Source organism: Macrobrachium rosenbergii, chromosome 51 (assembly GCF_040412425.1).
Source record: "Macrobrachium rosenbergii isolate ZJJX-2024 chromosome 51, ASM4041242v1, whole genome shotgun sequence".
Taxonomy (NCBI): Eukaryota; Metazoa; Arthropoda; class Malacostraca; order Decapoda; family Palaemonidae; genus Macrobrachium; species Macrobrachium rosenbergii.
In genome coordinates this window covers 72,345,022-72,364,822 of record NC_089791.1, presented here as the reverse complement: position 1 = coordinate 72,364,822, position 19,801 = coordinate 72,345,022, and the positions used below count along the sequence as shown (strand labels likewise).

The 19,801-nt window shown below is 40.0% G+C and overlaps 1 protein-coding gene across 1 annotated transcript in view; it reads right to left on the bottom strand.

Moving 5' to 3' along the window:
- Positions 1–19,801, bottom strand: part of elm (calcineurin like EF-hand protein 1 elm) — an 89,726-nt gene that overhangs the window by 29,257 nt on the left and 40,668 nt on the right. Inside the window, exons 2-3 of the mRNA XM_067095700.1 lie at positions 17,820–17,968; positions 17,466–17,580 (exon numbers count right to left, since the gene is read on the bottom strand). Coding sequence (XP_066951801.1) covers positions 17,466–17,580; positions 17,820–17,968 — 264 coding nt within the window. The remainder of the gene's footprint in view (positions 1–17,465; positions 17,581–17,819; positions 17,969–19,801) is intronic.

The following is a 19,801-nucleotide window of genomic DNA, read 5'->3' as shown; positions in this document are numbered from 1 at the left end:
TCTTTTCAGTCTCTTTCGGAGAAGGTGGAATCACAACAAGGTTCTCGTTCTAGGTCTCATTCTGTTCCTGACCCTTCCACTCTCCCTCCCTTTGATCTAGGGAATCCTTGGTGTCTTGCCCTTTATGCTCCCTTTGCACGAAGGTACTCTTACCATAGAGGGTTTGGGCACCAGGAGAGTGGAAGAGTTGGAGTTCTATCCTCTGGACCTGACATCTCCCTACACTGGGTTTGCCAGGCTGAAGGGAGAGGTTTGGAACAGGTCTGATAAAGTCCCTAAGGAGACGGTTATCTATCCTAGGGACCAAGCCCAGTCGTCTTTTGATGAGGACCCTTACGGGAGTGGCAAGCGGAGAACACTAAGCTTACACCAGCTAAGGGAGTGTTCACTATGTTCACTCTCAGTGATGTTCTCCTTCTCCCTTGCACTTCGAAAGTGGCCTCCCTGACTAGTCAGGCTTGCTTCGAAGGTAAACCCCTTCCTCATCTCCGAGAGACGGACCCGACATCTCTCGTCTTTCCCGGAGGCACCGAATTCTGGAAGGGAGCCCCTAATACGTTTACGGTGACTCAGCTTGACCCAGACTGCGCCTCTGATCTGTTCAGTGAGCAGCTCCCTAAGATCCCGGAGACGCTCTTGAAAACAGAGGCTGATACTAAGGAAAGGCTCGCCAGGTCTTTGAACTCTTTGGCTTTAGCGGAAGCAACTTCTTTGGTTTATAAGGAAGATCCATTATTCCAGGTCTTGACGAAATCTCTCTTGGCGAGTTTTCAACAAGACCTGTTTGACTTTATGACTGCCCGACTGGCCTGCCGAAGCACATCTTTTCAGCAGCCACAGTTCGGCATGAACCAAATAAGCTTCTTGAGTTCGATCTGGGGAGCTAATCTTTTCCCACAAGAAGAAGTTGATGCAGTCTTAGCTGAGGCAGCTAGGGTCAATCAGAGTCTCCGTTCCTGTTGGGGTCTGCCCTATAAAAGGAAACAGTCTGATCTTGCCAGCCCTCCCACAAAGTCCAGTAAGAAATTTAAACATTTTAGTGCAGCAGATAATTGCATATTTCATAAGAATCGTTCAGATAGTGAAACAAGCATGAAATTTTGCACAGTGCTCTTTAAAGTTCCCTCTATCAGAAAAGGGCGCTGGCCACGCAAAAAATTTAATATGGCGGCCAAATTCCAAGATGGCCATTGCCAGTATCGACAGATTTTGGCTAATTTTTCACTAGAATGGCATGTATTTGCTTCTAGCAATATGGTAAAGCTCTTCCATACTATTTCTTGTGAATATTATGTTTCTGTAGCTTCCCAGTACAGTTTACCTTTAAATATGGGGGCTATATGGCTGCCAAGAAAAGGTAGAAACAATAATTATAATGAGAAATAATGCCCGTTCAACAATTATCGTTTTAAGCATGGATCTTGGTTTCTGTGGTTTTAGATCCTAATGAGGCCATCTCTTTCGAATAACTCATCAATTTTGAAGGAAAATTAATAAATGTAAAAGAGTGTATGTCTGCACACAACCAGGCACACTGGTGACATCACTGCTGTGTAACTCAGCATGGGGTTCAGTGCCAGCTAATCCAGCTTTACTAATCCTGTAGTCTTAGACTAGTAGTTGTAGTATAGTTTAGTTTAGTGTCCCAAATGCTTTCTAACAGCCCCAGACCAGCTATAGTTAGATAGCCGCACCTGAATAGACAGGATGTGCCAGCGCGGAGAGCCGAGCCAAGGGTATGGGGGCTGTACATGATGGTTCATGTACTTACCCGGATGGTGTACAGATCACACGGGACTTAAAATGGCACTGGATGAATGATCGGGCTAGGTGTAGGGAGACCGAACCTAGTTGAATCCCCTACAGGAATGTGTGCTTTGTTTAAGGTGGTAAAAGGATAACCCTCGGCCTTAATCAAAAGTGAAATCATGGCAGAATGTGATGCCAATCCAATATTGAGCAGTAGAAAAACAAACTGAGTTTGTGTTGTCTTTGTCAGAAGGACAAAAGAGGTGAGCACTTGACATCACCTCCAAGTCATCATGTCCTAGACCATGATGGGTACACAATGCTGGCAAGGAACATTCCCATGTTCAGTGAAATTAATGAAATGCCACTGATAATGGATCCAGCAAGGCTGGATGAAGGTGATGGCATAGAGGCCACTCTCAGGAAAATGCAGCAAAATACCATGTGAACTGTCGCTTTTGTTGTTTAACAACACTAAACTGGACCGTGCAAGAAAGCGACAATCCAATGACCAGACCAGCAACACTGAGACTAGTCGTTGCAAAACTGCGCCAACCAGTCATGACAATGAAGTTTGCATTTTCTGTGAGAAAGTGGCACCTGCATCTGATCTCAGACAGGCTAGTACTAAGGGCCTTGACTTGAAATTGCGTGAATGTGCAGAGATACTTAGTGATGGCAAGCTCCTTGCTAAGTTGACTGGTGGGGATGTCATTGCACAGGAGTTTAAGTATCACCATGCCTGTCTTTGTGCCCTCTACAACAGAAAAAGGTCCTACCTGAGGAGCCTTGAGAAAGACCAAGGTAGCACTGAGTCAGAATCAGATGTGTATCCACTAGTTCTGTCAGAACTGATGACATACATTGTTGAAAACAACCTTTGTTCAGATGATCCAGTCACATTTCGGCTGGCAGATATTTGCCACCTCTACCAACAACGTCTGGAACAATTAGGTGTAGAGTCACCAAGTGTAAATTCCACGAGACTCAAAGACAAACTTCTGGCAGAAATTCCAGAACTTGAGGCTCATAAATCTGGCAGAGATGTATTACTTGCATTTCAAAAGGATGTGGGAAAGCACTTGCTCAATCATCTGATCTTTCAGAGGCAGTTATCATTGCTAAAGCAGCAAATATTCTCAGAAAGTCTACACTTGATCATCAGTCACGGTTTGATGGCACATTTTCTGAGGCTTGTGTACGAAATTCTGTGCCTCCTCTCCTGCTCCAGTTTGTAGGGATGGTTGAGCATGGGGCTGACATCAAGTCACAGTTACGATTTGGAGCATCAAAGTCAGACCAGGCCATTGCACAGCTCATGCAGTTCAACTGCTACTCCCGATACAAAGAGGGAGCAACAACTCATAGACACTCCAAAGACAGAGAAACACCATTCCCAGTCTACATGGGACTCTCAGTCTATGCCAAAACCAGGAAGAGAAACCTGGTTGAAATGCTACATCAGTATGGCCTCAGTATCTCTTATGACAGAGTACTGGAGGTCTCTGCACAGTTAGGAGATGCCACAGTTAGCAAATATGTGGAGGAGGGTGTGGTCTGTCCCCAGTACTGCGAAAAGGGTTGTTCACCACTGCAGTGATGGACAACATCGACCACAACCCATCTGCAACTACTGCCACTACCTCCTTCCATGGAACTAGCATCTCCATATTTCAGCACCCCACCAAGGAGAACACTGGATAGGAAAGACAGCAACTAAAGTTTGCACCTGAGAAAGTGAGGTCGGTGCCTGAATTGCCGGACACATTCACAAACATCTCACCAGCTTCCTTTCAAACAAAGAACCCTGTGCCACCAAACACTGCAATACCAAAGCCACCCACAGATATCTTGGGGCCACAGCTTGCACTGGAGTATCAGTGGCTAGACAAGGTCATAGTCACCCAGGAAATAGATGATGCAGTGAATCTGACGTGGTCAGCTCATCACGCTTCAATGAAGAGAAGCCCAGAATTTGAAGTAACCATAACTTCATTGCTTCCTCTCCTGCGTGATCAGGCTCATTCTGTTGCTACGATCAAACACGTGATGCAGAAAGTGCAGGATGTCACTGATTTTCTGAACCCTGGCCAGATACCCATAATCACAGCTGATCAGCCAATCTATGCCGTAGCAAAGCAGGTGCAGTGGCAGTGGCCTGATCAGTATGGCGAAGACAAGTATCTGCAACTCTCTGGGCCAGGAGAAGGTGAATGGCATGCTCTTCTTCCATGCGTTCACAGGCTGTGATACAGTGTCAGCCTTCCGGAGCAGGGGCAAGAAGACCGCCTGGCAGACATGGAACATCTTTCCAGAGGCCTCCACTGTGTTCTCCAAACTGAGTCACTACCCTCTCAGAGTGGAAGAGAGTGACCTGAAGGTCCTGGAGAGGTTTGTCATACTTATGTATGAAAGATCCAGCACTGCTGGCACTGTGGATGAGGCTAGACTTGATATGTTTGCCAGAAAACAAAGGGCATATGAGGCCATTCCACCAACCAGGGAGCTCTCCTCCAACACACCAAGCGTGCTGCGTGCCAGGCTGGTTGTGTGTGGGGCAGGCCACCCAGTGTCAGCCACAGCCAGAGAACCCTGCTGAGTGGGGATGGCAAAAGTCTGGTGAAGCATGGCAAGTCCTCTGGACAACCAACTCGCCCTTAGCCAAGAGTTGCCAACAGCTTACCAAATGTGGATGCAAAGCAGGCTGTCGGGAAAGGTGCAAGTGCTACAAGCTGGGTCTTCCCTGCACAGCTCTGTGCACTTGCAAATGTGAAGTCTAGATAAATATTGCCCTCTCTTCAGTAGATAATCTAGCTTGAGCATCCAACGTGTCATGCTATGCCTACCTTCTTATCCTCGAATTTTTCAAAGGTGTAGGTTGAGAGACCTATACATAGATTGGTTATGCGTTTAGTCCGTATTTCTCTTCTTTTCTTTTATGGTTACAGTCTTAGACACAATGTTGTATGTGACCATACCATTACTATTTCAGTTGAAAATAGCATATTAGTTAAACTGTCTGATCACATGAATATACCATTAAATAAAAACAGTTGGTCTCTATGTTGCTAGCTGTGGATAGAAAAACTTTTATGGCAACCATTTTTGTACGCCATCTTGGTTACAATTCATTTAGTAAGGGTTTTCAATAAAATGTGTGGTATGGAACATTTTTATAACCTAAAAAGTCGAGGTTTAAAAAAACTGGCATATTCCATCCAATAGATGCTCCCAAACCAGTGAATCTCAACATAGATGGCGGCCATTTTGAAAAATAGCCGCCATCTTGGATTTTCAGGTGGCCAGCGCCCTTTTCTAAGAGAGCGTAGTCTTAGGAATGTTTGTGCCAAATTTCATGCTTGTTTCACTATCTGAACGATTTTTACAGCAATCTGCTGCACTATTTCAAACGTCTTCCAGCTCAGTCCTTGGTTCAGGTTCCTTTACAAGGTCAGCCTTCGACCTCTTCCTCCCATCCTCCGCCTCAGTATGTCCTGGTGAACCCGGCGCATCAGTCTTTGGCTGCTCCTCCTATGTCTCTCCCAGCTTTCAATCCTGCATATGAAAGTCAGGGGAAATTTCGCTCCAGGCAATCAACCAGAGGCAATAAGCCCCGTGGCTTCGCTAGGGAAGGGGAGCCCCCGCTCCTCTCCCAGGAACAGGGGAGGTAGAGGCTCCAGAGGGGGAAGCAAACACAGGACCGATGACATACATCCTGTGGGCGGGAGGCTGTACCATTTTTCGAGCTCGGTGGACCTTCTGTCCCTGGGCTCAGAGTATAGTTTCCAAGGGCCTAGGCTGGAGTTGGATCGACAATCCCCCTCCACCAGTCAAGTTTTATCAGGCTACGACCAAGATCTCGAGGACTTTGTGGAGGATCTCCTACAGAAACAGGCTATAAGGAAAGTGAGGACTCTGAAGTTCCAAGGCAGGCTCTTCAGTGTTCCCAAGAAGGGTTCCGACAAACGGAGAGTAATTCTGGACTTGTCCAGTCTGAATTCCTACATTCGTTGCGACAAGTTTCAGATGCTTACTGTCTCCCAAGTTCGGACCCTACTGCCCCGTGGAGCCGTAACCACCTCTCTAGATCTTTCCGACGCCTATTATCACGTCCCCGGTTGCGAGAAGGTTCTCCCCTTTCTGGGGTTCAGGCTCGGAAGGCAGGCATATTCCTTCAAGGTGATGCCTTTCGGCCTCAACATAGCCCCAAGGATTTTTACCAAGTTGACAGACACGGTCATACAACAACTCCGGTCTCAAGGGATTACGCTGGCGCGTATCTCGGCGACTGGATCATCTGGGCATCCAGCGTCGAGGAATGCCGGAGAGTTACATCCGTGGTGGTCGACTTTCTAGAATCCTTGGGCTTTCGTGGTAAACAGGGAGAAGTCCCCCTGGTTCCGAGCAGTTGTTTTCAATGGCTAGGAATCCAGTGGGATCTGAATTCTCACAAGCTCTCTCTTCCTCCTCCCAAGAGGAAGGAGATAGCCAGAGCAACCAGACAGTTTCTCAAATCCAAAAGGGCCTCTCGGCGGACCCAAGAACGAGTCTTGGGCTCCCTTCAGTTCGCTTCAGTGACAGACCTGTTGCTGAAAGTGAAACTGAAAGATATCAACAGAGTGTGGTGGAGTCGGGCAAATATCAGTCTCAGGGACAAGGTGTCTCTGATCCTCACATCTTGAAGAAGCGACTCGGCCTTGGTCGACTGTCAAGAGCCTGTCCAAGTCAGTCCCCTTCAATTTTCCTCCTCCGGCGTTGGTTATCCACACAGACGCCTCCCTAAGCGGGTGGGGAGGATATTCTCAACACCAAGAAGTACAGGGACTTGGTCCTCATGTTCCGCCAGTTCCATATAAACGTTCTGGAGGCCATGGCGGTCTTCCTTACCTTGAAGAAGCTTCTTCCCCAAGAAGATTCACATAAGACTGGTTCTGGACAGCGCCATGGTAGTCCACTGCATAAACAGGGGAGGTTCAAAATCGAGCAGGATCAACCAGGTAATGATTGCACTTTTCTCCTTGGCATGCAAGAACAAGTGGCACCTATCTGCCACCCATCTTGCAGGGGTCCGGAACGTCGTAGCAGATTCTCTATCAAGGACAACTCCCCTCGAGTCGGAGTGGTCCCTAGACAGGGGCTCGTTCAATTGGATCTGCAAACAAGTTCCGGGTCTGGAGGTAGATTTGTTCGCAACCAAGCTCAACAACAAGCTCCCTCATTACGTAGCTCCCAACCTGGACCCTCAAGCTCTTTTCACGGACGCAATGTCATTGGATTGGAACAGGTGGAAGGTGATCTATCTGTTCCCTCCAGTGAACTTGTTGTTAAAGGTCCTTCACAAACTGAGGACGTTCAAGGGTCAAGTAGCTCTAGTGGCTCCCTACTGGCCAAAGAGCAGCTGGTTTCCTCTTCTGCTAGAACTGAAACTTCGCCACATCCGAATCCCCAGTCCGAAACTAACACAAGTAGTACAAACTCAGACTGTGTCAGCTTCCTCAAAAATCCAAAGTGCCCTGGCTTTGTGGACTTTATGAAGTTTGCGGCTCAAAGGGATGCTAACGTTGATCCTGTCAATACCATGTTCTTGGAATCAGATAAGCGGGTCTCCACTCTTCGTCAGTACGACTCAGCAATTAAGAAACTAGCACTCTTTTTGAGAGAATCTGAGGCTACAGTAATGACCATAAATTTAGCAATCTCCTTTTTAGATCACTGTTTGAGAAGGGTTTAGCCGCTAGTACTGTTACTACAGTCAAGTCGGCTTTACGAAAAGTGTTCTTGTATGGTTTCAAAATTGACCTCACAGACCCTTACTTTTCTTCCATCCCTAAAGCATGTGCACGTCTGAGGCCAGTAATCCGTCCACATACGGTTTCCTGGTTTTTAAATGACGTGTTGAAGTTAGCCTCAGATATCGATAATCAGTCTTGCCCCTACCTTTCCTTGTTGAGGAAAAAACGTTGTTCTTAGTTAGCCTAGCTTCGGTGCTAGAATTTCAGAGCTGTCTGCACTCTCTAGGGAACCCAACCACGTCGACTTCCTTCCATCAGGGGAGGTTTTGCTGATTCCTCACCCTACCTTCCTGGCCAAAAATGAAGATCCGCAGCATAGGTGGTCGCCTTGGAAAATTCTCCCCCTGCCTCAAGACCTGTCCCTGTGCCCAGTTCATACTTTGAGGGCTTATTTAGACAGGTCCTCTCACATCTCTTCTGGGCCTCTCTTTATCAGGGAAGGAGGGGGTAATCTCTCTATGTCTGCTATTAGACAACAGATCCTTTACTTTATTAAGCAGGCTAGCCCTGACTCAGTCCCAAGAGTTCATGATATTAGAGCTGTGGCCACCTCCATTAATTACTTTCATTACATGAATTTCACGGATCTTACCAGGTACACCGGTTGGAAGTCACCCTTGGTTTTCAAACGTCACTATTTGAAATCCTTAGAAGCTCTTAAATTCTCAGCAGTCGCGGCAGGGAACGTTGTTCCTCCCTCTGGTTCCCTTTCTGATTCCTAGTCATTTCCTCCTCCACTGCCTCAGTTATCCCCTTACGGTCATTTCAGTCAGGCTTGCCTTGACTTCTCACCTGGCTGTGTTATCTATATGTTTGTCTAAATGACACATTTAAGTTATAAGGTTTTCAATATTGTATAGTTATTTTGTTTATGTATATTTTTCATATTGTCATGTTAATTTTAAGCTAACATTAGTTTCTTTTGTACATTATTGTTATTGTTACTAGTGATTAAAAAATTTCTTTTTGGACCTTCGGTCTTCTGTTCCCCTTAGAATTATTATCTCTTTAGTTTAAGAATGATATTTATTTCTCTGTTAATTTTTCACCGGGTGACACGGGACCCGATCCAGAAAAGGGATTTTGACGAAGGAAAAATCTATTTCTGGAGAGGGGACCGTGTCACCCGGTGACCCACCTCCATCATGTGTCATGTCCCTCCCATAGTAAACATCATTCTGGTGGGGTGATGCTTTCATGGAATGCGGGCTAGTGGTGTTTTGTGTGCTGTCCATGAGTGGTGCATGGGTTTGTAACGGCACCTCCTGTGGGACTTTTGACTTTGGGATCTCTATAGGATAAGATTCCGTGTTTTTGTAGTTCACCCTTTTCCATACACGACTCCATCTGATGGAGCTCGCTCTGGGGGTAGTAACTCCAGCATTTCATTTAGCTTTCTCTGGTATCTAGCAACGGAATTACCTAGAAATAAGTGCTGAATGGACTTTTTCACCGGGTGACACGGTCCCCTCTCCAGAAATAGATTTTTCCTTCATCAAAATCCCTTTATTCTGTCTCTTTCTCTTTGTTCTGAAATGCTCTATGTCTCTATGTTTTAGAATGGTGCATTTACAGTCTGTAAACAGTACAAGTAAAATTAGATCAATTTAAAATTATCTACTGTACAGTCAAAGACATACAGAGAAATGGTAATACGTAGGTTGGCTAACTACGAATTTTGTTGTTGTTGTTATTATTATTTGAAAATTAGTACTTATTATTAGGTAAAAAATTCATTTATCATACAAAACAAATAAACATACCTGTATACATGTACCACAAAAATTCTCTCATCTCAGTAAAAGAAAGAGAGAGAGAGAGAGAGAGAGAGAGAGAGAGAGAGAGAGAGAGAGAGAGAGAGAGAGAGAGAGAGAGAGAGAGAGAGAGAGATTATTACTTTTATTATTTAATGTTATTTGATTTACACATAAAAGCTTGAAAACTTATAAATTACATGAAAAATTGAACACTTTTGCAGGGTTTCTTAGTGTTAGCAAATGTTCGTGTTTCTGTGAAAAACTCGTTTACGACCATTAGTTAGGTTCCAATGAAAAATTTGTGTGTCTGTGAATTTGCACAACTTCAATCGCGCAAGTTCAGGATATTACTGTATTTATATTCAGCGACTCAAACAATCTTCTAGCTCTAATTGGGAAAGGTGAAGGCTGGTTATTTATACATACATCTCTTAATTCAAATAACTTTGTTGGGGAATAATTTGCCTGAATTCTTAGAGCATTTTCATTGTTACTAGCTCTCTATGGAGAGACAGAGGTAGTTCATCACATTCAAATTGTTAGAGACGATTTTGGTGATGACCTAAAGGCTCCTGAGCATATTCTAAGGCCTTCATTGTGAACAGAGTCTAACATTTTCAGCGCTGCATCACATGCTGAGCCATATACTTCACTTTCATAATCAATGGTAGACAGAACTGTTGCTTTAAACAATACAGTAAATAGTGTTTGACAGTTTTTTAATAAGATTTAACGCTCTTTTACATTTTGATTTTACATGCTTATGTGGGCTCTCCAGTTCAAGCAAGTATCAAATACTAATGCCAAAAATTTTGCTGTTTGGTCAATTGGTATACTAAGGTTTCTGATTTATAAATCTATTTCTTCACCTTTTTTCCACTTTTTATTTTTATAAAACATGAGTGCTTGAGTTTTATCTATGGAAAATTTAAAGCCTACAGATGAGACCCATTCATCTATTTTTACTATGCTTTTATCAATGATTCATTCTGCATGTTTTATTCGAGATGCTGAACAATATATGGCAAAATCATCCATATACAGCTTACTTTTAATGCCAATACGTAGATTATTACTGATATCGTTAATTGATAAAGTAAACAGTGTGCCACTATGGATGCTTCCCTGTGGAACACCATTTTCAAGTGGAAACATTCTAGACAGATAATCATCAATTACACCCGAAAACTGCGATTTGTCAAAAAATTTTGAATAAACCTAGGTGAATGTCCATGGATGTTATTGTTCTGGAAAGTTTTTAATATAGCATACCTCCATGTAGTATTGAATGCTTTTTCAGTGTCAAAAAAAAAGACAGCTACAGTAATTTGTTTTCGTTCACAACGTCTACATATATGGTCTTTTAAGTTAGAGAGAGAATCTAATGTAGATATGTTACACTGTGACCCGAACTGAGTGGGAATCAAAATCTTATTTTCCTGAATGTGCCATGTTAGTCGAGCAATTACCATTTTCTCTAACAATTTGCATAAGCAGCTTGTTAAAGAAAATGGTCTGTAATTTTTACTTTACTGGGATTCTTTCCAGGTTTGGGGATAGGAATTATTATAGCTTTAGGCCATTCATCTGGAAATAAATTTTGAAGCCATAAATGATTATAAAACTCTAATATTAAAGTATGACTTTGCCAAAAGTGATAAGTGGCAGATCATCTCAAAACAAATATTGTCACCCCCAGGAGCAGATTTATTGCTGTTCAAGAGGGCATATTCCAACTCTGACATATTAAATTTTCTATTATAATACTGTATACATCTTCCATTGTTATTGTTATTAATCCTATTTTATTTTTCTTTGTGTGGAAGTGTTCATCTAAATTTTTATCACTACTTACATTCGCTAAATTTTCTCCTATTATATTACTTATTTCTTTTGGATCAAGTGTTCTTTTCCCATCCTTTAATATGGCAAGTCTAAGTGGTTTAACATGGCTACCATTTATTTTCCTGAATTTTCCCATATTTTTTGTATGGGAGTATTATTAGAGATCTGATATGTATTTCCTCCATGAAATGAGTCTTCTTTGAATTACTTCTTTCTTAAATTTTGCAGATATTTTGTTGTATACAGGTTTTAATGTATCAATTTCTAGTAATAATATAGTCATTTTTTGTAAAGTTTCTTCTAATATCAGTAATGTTTTATTTATTTTACTGAACTTTCTATTCAAATTATCTAATCGTCTCCCTATTGAGTGTTTTATATTTATTAATTCTGTTAACTTATCGGACCACCACGGAACTTTGTGTTATGTTGGATGGGGTTTTAATTTTGATATTGCTTTATCAGCAGCATTTTTAATGAAATCAACAAGAGGTTTATTAGTTTCATTCTGGTCCCTTGAATATTCAAATGGTGGGATATTTCTTGTGTGCATTTCATATCGCTCCCAATCTGCTTTGTAAATGTTATAGTGAGGAAATTAATATTGGGAAATGATCACTGGTGTGCAAGTCATCAACTGTATTCCAATTTAATCTGTCAACTATACTCATACTAATTGTATATAGAGTTAAGTCTACTGAGGAAAATGTTCCATGTGCTTTTGAAAAATGTGTGCTAATTTCATCATCATTTATACAGCACATGTTTGAATCCATGAACTCTTCTATTTTACTACCTGTTCTATTTGAGTTTATACATTTACAGTCCCATACTGGGTTGTGAGCATTAAAATCGCCTACTATTAATGTAGGTTCCTTGATATTCTTAAGTATTTCAATACTTGATATTTACATGTCACTAAAGTTTACAAATACTGTCATAACATTCTTTACGTACACTCGGCAAGAAAAGTGAGGATACAGTTTTCATTAGATTTCGTTCATCGAATTTTAATTTTTTTCTTACAGAAAACACATAATCTCAGTAAATTTACTCTAGAATATAAAAATACAATGCAAATTATATCATATATATTAAATCTCCAAACCAAAAACGTTCAGATACTTAAAACCACCATGGATGTCCGAAGTAATCAGAATTTCTCAGATCACTTCGTTCATAGAGATCTAAAAGATAGTGTGTTGATATCTCGGTGTAGTACTGTTTATCAGAATGGCAATATTTACTGAGTTATGAACAGGCTTATTATTGCATCATCATACGAGGTAATGATAATTTACTTAATTTTTACACATTCATATTTATATTTCACGGTGTTAAAGGTCAGCTGGAATTAATGGCAGTAAATGATGTGACAGCTAGGGTGGGTTGACCAAATCTATTTAAATCCGCAAGAGCGTTCTCTATGAAGTGCGGAGTAGCAGGAAAACACAAGTAACTAGATGTTTCTTGACATTGCCATAGTTTCTCTCTCTCTCTCTCTTTCTCTCTCTCTCCATTGCTAAAACATGCTATACAAAATTAATATAGTATCGCTCACTCTCTAAAAGAAAAAAATAATAAAATGAGTAGCTCTATATATAGCCCTAGGCTTACACATCAGCAACTCTCTCTCTCTCTCTCCATTGCTAAAACATACTATACAAGTATAGTATCGCTCAATCTCTAAATGAAAAAAAAAAAAAAAATGAAATGATTAGCTCTACATATAGGCCTAGGCTTACACAACGGCATCTCTCTCTCTCTCTCTCTCTCTCTCTCTCTCTCTCTCTCTCTCTCTCTCATAACATTGCATTTGCATTCCTTTATTGTTCCCCATGTTTTTCGTTGGACGTTGCTCAAATTTAACTCTTGATTTCATTACGGAAGATCGCGTTTCCAATTACGCAAGCATTCCGTTCATTGTGGTGTCATAAATTCATTTATGTAAGGTTAGTTAGTAGGTTATGTCGAAAAATGTTTATTTTGCTCAGAACTGTCGCTGCAAATTACAACTTGAACGAATACTGTAAAGCTTACTACTGCATTTAAGTATCAATGATTTCAGAACCATAGAATATGATTGAAAGTTATAGGAGGTCAAGCAAAAAGCAAACACTAAGACTGAAGCTCCTCCCCCTTCTAAAGTTGCCAGATGTCGCATTAATTAGCACTATATGTCCGAAGATTAAAAAAACTGTATCCTCACTTTCCTTGCCGAGTGTACATATATAGCAGTACCTAAATTTCCTTCTTCTTCTCTGGATGTAGATACTAAGGTATATTTACCTACTGTTGATATTGTTTTGACATGTTGTAAACATAGTATCATTGGTTCATATTCCCTTAGTAATTGTTGTATTTCTCCCATATGTAATTTGGTCTGTAGACCATTTATGTTCCACTGTATAACAATTATTGAAAGTATTACGTTAGTGTGTTCAAGTGTTATTTTCTTTTTGTGGACCATCAATCTGCATTTTTTCTAAAATCCTATTTACAACATTTATTTTTCTTTACAAGACATTACTGTATATGTCCAATGCACACAGCCCTTTTTGTGAGTGTCTAAACTAGTAGTTTCTTCATTTCTGTATCTTATAAAATTTCTTATAGTTTGATAAACTGTCTGTTGTTATGCTTTTGTTTTTGTTGCACAGTTCAATGAAACATTCATTACATCCACGTGTTTTCATGTGTCGTTTCTTCGTTTACTCTTGCTGCACCTATTATTGGTGATGGAGTAATCTCTTCTCCCATCACATAATCATTCTTGTCAATGGTTTGTTCCTTTTTTTATTTCTTTGAAGTTCCGGGTATCTGTTTCCATTGGTTTTATTATTACTTTAGGAGGCAAAGGCATATTCTTATAATTTTATTATTTTTGTTCTTTCTTTGGGTTCTCCACCTTTATTTTAATGGATGTATCTCTAATAATAGTTGGTTTTTTCTTGGTCTTGGGTGGAGTTCTCTCTAAAAGCCTCTTTTTTTCTTTAGTTTCTAATTCATCATAACTATCTTCTAATATTTCTATGGTGCTTATAGTATCTCCTAGTGTTTCCATTTCTCTTAATATCTCAAATGAATTTGAACAAATATCTGTATACGTTTCTTGGTTCTTTGCTATATTAGTTTCTTCTTGCCAAGTGGTTATTTTTCTTAGAGACTGATCTATCAGGGTTTTGTTACTCTTATCTATTTCCATTTTTGTTTCATTGTTTAATCTAGTTACAGCAGAAAAAGTTCATTTCCTAGCAGGATCATGCATTCCTCTAATTTTAATTCTAATTGGGCCTCTTTTATAGGCATTCCTGTCCTTTTCTAAAGTAAATTTTTAATTCTGTATTGTATATATAATACATACACTCCTTAGATCTTGCATGGTGATTTTCTCCACAGGTAACGCATTCTGGTTCGCCACACCTCCACTGCATGGTATGTTTGTCAGATCCACAATATGCAGATATAGATTTATTATGGCAATTTTTCCTTGTATGTTCATACATACTACAGTTTTGGCACTGTCGTGGTTTTGGAACATATGGTCTCAGTTCTCTGCTTTGGCCCATGGTTTTAATTTTTAAGGGTAATTCGTGGCCTTCAAATTTTATCTTTGCTATTCTCAGTGTCTTTCCATTACTCTGTCTATTGGCTATGTTGTACATTTCGCAATCTTGTACATTGTTGTACCTTTATTTGAGGGAATCCAGCAATTTATTCTTTTCTATTGGTTCTTCATCATTATCAGGGAGTACTATGGTACCCTGTACACTGTTCATATTGTCATGTTTTTTTATATGTACTGTACCTTTATATTGTCAATATTTTTTATAGTTAAGTAAAATTCAGATTGATTTTTTGTTGTGGTTTCTATCAACCACATCTGATCTTTTATTTGTCTGAATGACATTTCAGTAGTTGAATGTCGATTCAACAGGAAGTTTTCTATTTTCAATGCCGATATTTTCTTCTCTGTTTCTAAGGTAAGGAATCGAGACCAACTTCCACTTCCAAAGAGGGAGTCGAAGTGGGTCAAGGTTGGGTCAAAATATTTGCTTTATTTTTTTTTTTTTTGGTTTGCTTTGTACTGTGAGCATAGGGTTCCAGTGTAATTACATTAGGAATTTTATTTGATTTTTCCAGAGAAAGGTTGTCAGAGGAAGTTCCAGCGGCTGTCAACTGTGCGGCATCACTACCATCAAAGGGCCCAGGGGTACTCGAATCTTTATTTCTACTTGTCAAAGATTTGAGGTATAAATAAAGGAAAAATTAAACCTGAAAACTTTAAAAAGGTATCATTAGCCTTTCATTAAGTTTATTCTTCCACCAATGGCACAAGTGAGAGACGACTCCCAAATGTCTGCGTCCCCACCCTACCCCACAGGGGATGGCACAACATGATTAGAGTGGCCCAAGTGTAAGCCAGTCCCGCTTGCTAGGACGGAAGGTATTACGAGAATACTATCACCCCCACCCTAATCATATTAAGGGCAAATTGGATGGAATGCCTGAGTTCTATCCCCAGAACTAGACCCTCCCTGGAATCTGTGGTCCAGCCCTAAAGAACAGTTCCTCCTTTGAGCTATCAATCTGATAACTCTCAGGTCCGAACATTATCGGGCAGTTGATGGTCCTACCACAGTTCTCACTATTTAGCTTAGGATATAAACCCAATCCCAGCTATATCTTTTCATTTTTAACAGGTCCAATAAATCTGAGCAAAAGTGGAAAGCTCTACAAAAATTAATCCAAAGAAGCATATAATTATATACATGAGATTCTTGGACTCAAACCCGTGAAAAAATTCCTGGGGTTTAAGAGCCCCCTCACCACGTGGTGGTCCCACATCAAGGGGGAATTCAAAGCCAAATGTTATGAACCACATCTCGGTTCATCAGGTTCTATCATCAATTACAGAGAGATGGACTGGAAAGACTGGCAGAAGCTGAGACAACGACGGGGAAAGGGGAACAACAAAACAAGCAGAATAACCTTAATACTAGTTTATTAACATTAAGATATGTACATATTTACAAATGAGTCAAGTCTGGCGTAAATCAATAAATATACGTCAAACAACCAAAGAGTCAGTCAAATAAAGATGTAGCAAAATTAGTTACTTTAAAATGAAACATTATCACAACAGCAAAAAGTAACAAATACCATATAAAAGCGAACAACATATTAGCTACATCAAACAATAATAAACAATACAAACAGCATAATGATTAAAAGTTACATCAATAAACATAAACCGTGGCATAACCAAAAATACACAAATAACAAATCAATCATTAAAGCAGTACAAATAAACCAAGTTATCATAAATACCAATTACACTGGTAATACATAAACAACTGTACTGATAATTAACAAGCCTCCTACAGATAATACATAAACATCTACCCAGAGATGTCAAGACCACTAAACAAGGGTCACAGAAGATGACCATCAAAGGTCGTCGAGGACGACCACCAAACAACTGCCGTGAAGTCGTCATAATCGCCCCATGACGGCAAACAGGAATGCTCCATGAAACACAGACGTTCACGCAGAGTCGATGCGACAGCCAAATTGCTGTCCCAGAGGAATGCCTCCTCTCCACAGATGACTAGGGTTAGTCATCAACTCATCCTCGAACTCGAAGTCGAACTCCACATCCTTGAAACTGTAGGGGCCAACAGGTAACAACTACCTGTCCATGCTGCTATGCTGTCTGGACCCTGACTCGATGATTACCCAGACTTGACTATCACTACCAAAGCGAAGACAACAGACGTAAACTCTGTATGCAAAAAATAAACACCACCGGGAGAAGGAGTGCACCCTCAACAAGGGAACAATTGTTCCACAGACAAAACAGGCACTAAGCCTCACACCTCCTCACCCGGCGAAAAAAAAAAATTTACAAAAAAATTTTTTTTCTTCACTTCCCCCCACCGAGGCTGCCACAACCCTGCCAGCCAAAACAGACCAAATCCTGGCCAAAGGTCGCCAAATGTTATGAACCACATCTCGGTTCATCAGGTTCTATCATCAACTAGAGAAATGGACTGGAAAGACTGGCAGAAGCAAATGGAAAGTCGGGTAGAGAGGCCACTGAGATGTCTATAAACGACATCGGCTGGAAGCAAAGTGGAGTGCATACCAACAGGTGGGCAGGGCTTCCCTCTAACTGTAGACAGTTAACAACCTTGTCTGAAAGTTAAACAGCCATTCCAGCTTCCGCTCGCAAGCTAAATCCCTATGTAAAGAACAAAGGTTTGTATTTGTGTATGAACAAATACTATAGTTTTAAGTACCTGGCAAAAATATTACTCACATCGTAGTTTTTCTTCTCTGCAGTTAAGCTTGTTGTCCTGAGACTTCTTAATAGGACGGAAATGTGCCAGCACACGTACAAACTGACGAAAGTTTACCCTATCATCTTCGCTTTCCTAAAGGTTAAGGGCAACACAAAATTAAATAAACATTGCATATAAACATCCCAAACAATACAGAATTACTAATGTTTATGTAATGAAAGATGGCTGAATAAAACAATTCATCACAAAATCATTCCTGGCTGAACTGCAAAACTTATAGACTACTCATGGTTTTCAAAACAATTACTATACACTACTTGTAAACATTTTAAAAAGCATCTTGAACCCAAAGAGAACCACACAGTGCTTACCTTGAAAAATGCATGAACAATACGGTCACCCAAGGGGTTAATAGCCAATTCTGGAATTCGAAGGAAATCTTCACGGGAAAGAGAACCATTGTCTCCTTTATCCAGACTTGTGAATCTACTATACAAACGTTCTATCTGACTCGGAAGAACTGAAAAAAAATTTTAGTATAATAAAGAACAAAGGTTTTGACAGATATTCACAACAATTTTTATAAAATTAAAACTGCTGCTAACCAGCTATTGGTAGTTCACTCTTACAAGCCTATCTGTCTCTACTGACTGATCTGTAACAATCTCTATTGATCTGTAACAAAGAGTCAACAACCACAAACATTACTTTGTATAACGTGACTGAGTACTCTATCTTTCCTTTTTATGACCACTTTTCTTTACAATCTGCGAAAATGCCAGTAACATAATGGTATATTAATATCTATTGAGCTTTATTTATAAACATGATAGCTTTACCATCATCAGTGGGAAGATGCCCTAAATAAGCAAACAGACTACAGTACTATACTATCAATCTTGACACAGTTCAGAGGATTTCAAGATTCACTCAAACAACTTATGCAATATAACACAAAATCAAAAGTCACTCAACTGTTATGCAACATGACAACATAAAATCAAAAGTTTAAGAACAATGATTTCTGACCAGTCTTACACATTAGAACAACTGGAATCCACCAGCTATACAGTATTCCTAACTGCTACTGTAAAATTTAATTCCTCCCCAACCACTAAGCATGTCTCTGGTTGAAAGTGCAAATACCATGACCTAGGGAAGCATCTAGGTATAACAAATGAATGACGAGTCCCTTGGATATCAATTTGTAGTCCAATTCTTAACTAGCTAACTTAACTTAACTTAACTTGTTAAAATCTAAATTCAACCTACAGAATCCCTTAACTGTTTCAAGCAACTAACATTCTTGCAATGGGACATGTTGGTATCTTTCATGCTACCTCAACTTATAAAACTTTGATCTTAAAATAAATTCATCAAACATACTGTACTGAACTAAAATTCAACTAAATACCTAAAAAGTCACTCAAACGTTAAGTAGCTCTACATAACCCTACCTTATTATTATTATTAAAATAGTTTAACCAGACTACTGAGCTGATTAACAGCTCTCATATGACTGGCCCAAGTCTAGGCCACAGGCCAAGCACAGGGACTAAATAATGAATGAAAATGAAATTTCAAAAAAAGGTATGCAAAAGGCATATGCTCCTACACTGAAACACATGCACATATTAAATACATTTACTCATGTTTCCATCCGCACAATTAAAAAAAAAGTTATGAAGAAAATCAAAATAATTTAAGATTTAAAAAAATTTTATTTTTTTTAATCATTAATTGTCCCGAGGGTTTCTGTATTTTCATTATTTACTTTTTATAATTTATCAGTTAAATTACAGCTCCTCATGCATTAAAATTGGAACAACTGAAAATGTAGATTCTGATAAAATTTCACCAATCGATCTATTTCCGAAACTTGAAAACATTGTTGGTCATATTTTGAACATTCACACAACACATTTAACTTTGCACTCAGAGCATTCAGGAGCAGGGTTGTGTGGGCTGTCATTAAGTGTCCATGTGTCAGATGAGTATGACCTATTTAAAGACGTGACTGAATTACTTGCGTATCTCTCCCCTTGGTACATGAACTCTATTTTCTAACACCAAGTTTTATATGTTTTAGTTTATTATTTTCAGGTTCTTCATTCCATATATTTTGCCATTTATTTATAACACTTACTTTTATATGTTACACAGTCAATAACAGGGATAGGTAGTCGCCGGGTTACGCATTCCATACTTACAGCGTTTTCAAATATATTCATAAAAAAATCAGTTCCGGGTTACAGCTGATGTTCGGAAGAACAGAGCCGTAACCCTAAAGTAACAGTGCTGTACCTGTAGGTGCTGTAACAAGGTGAGTATGAGTGAGTATTAAAGTAGTTTA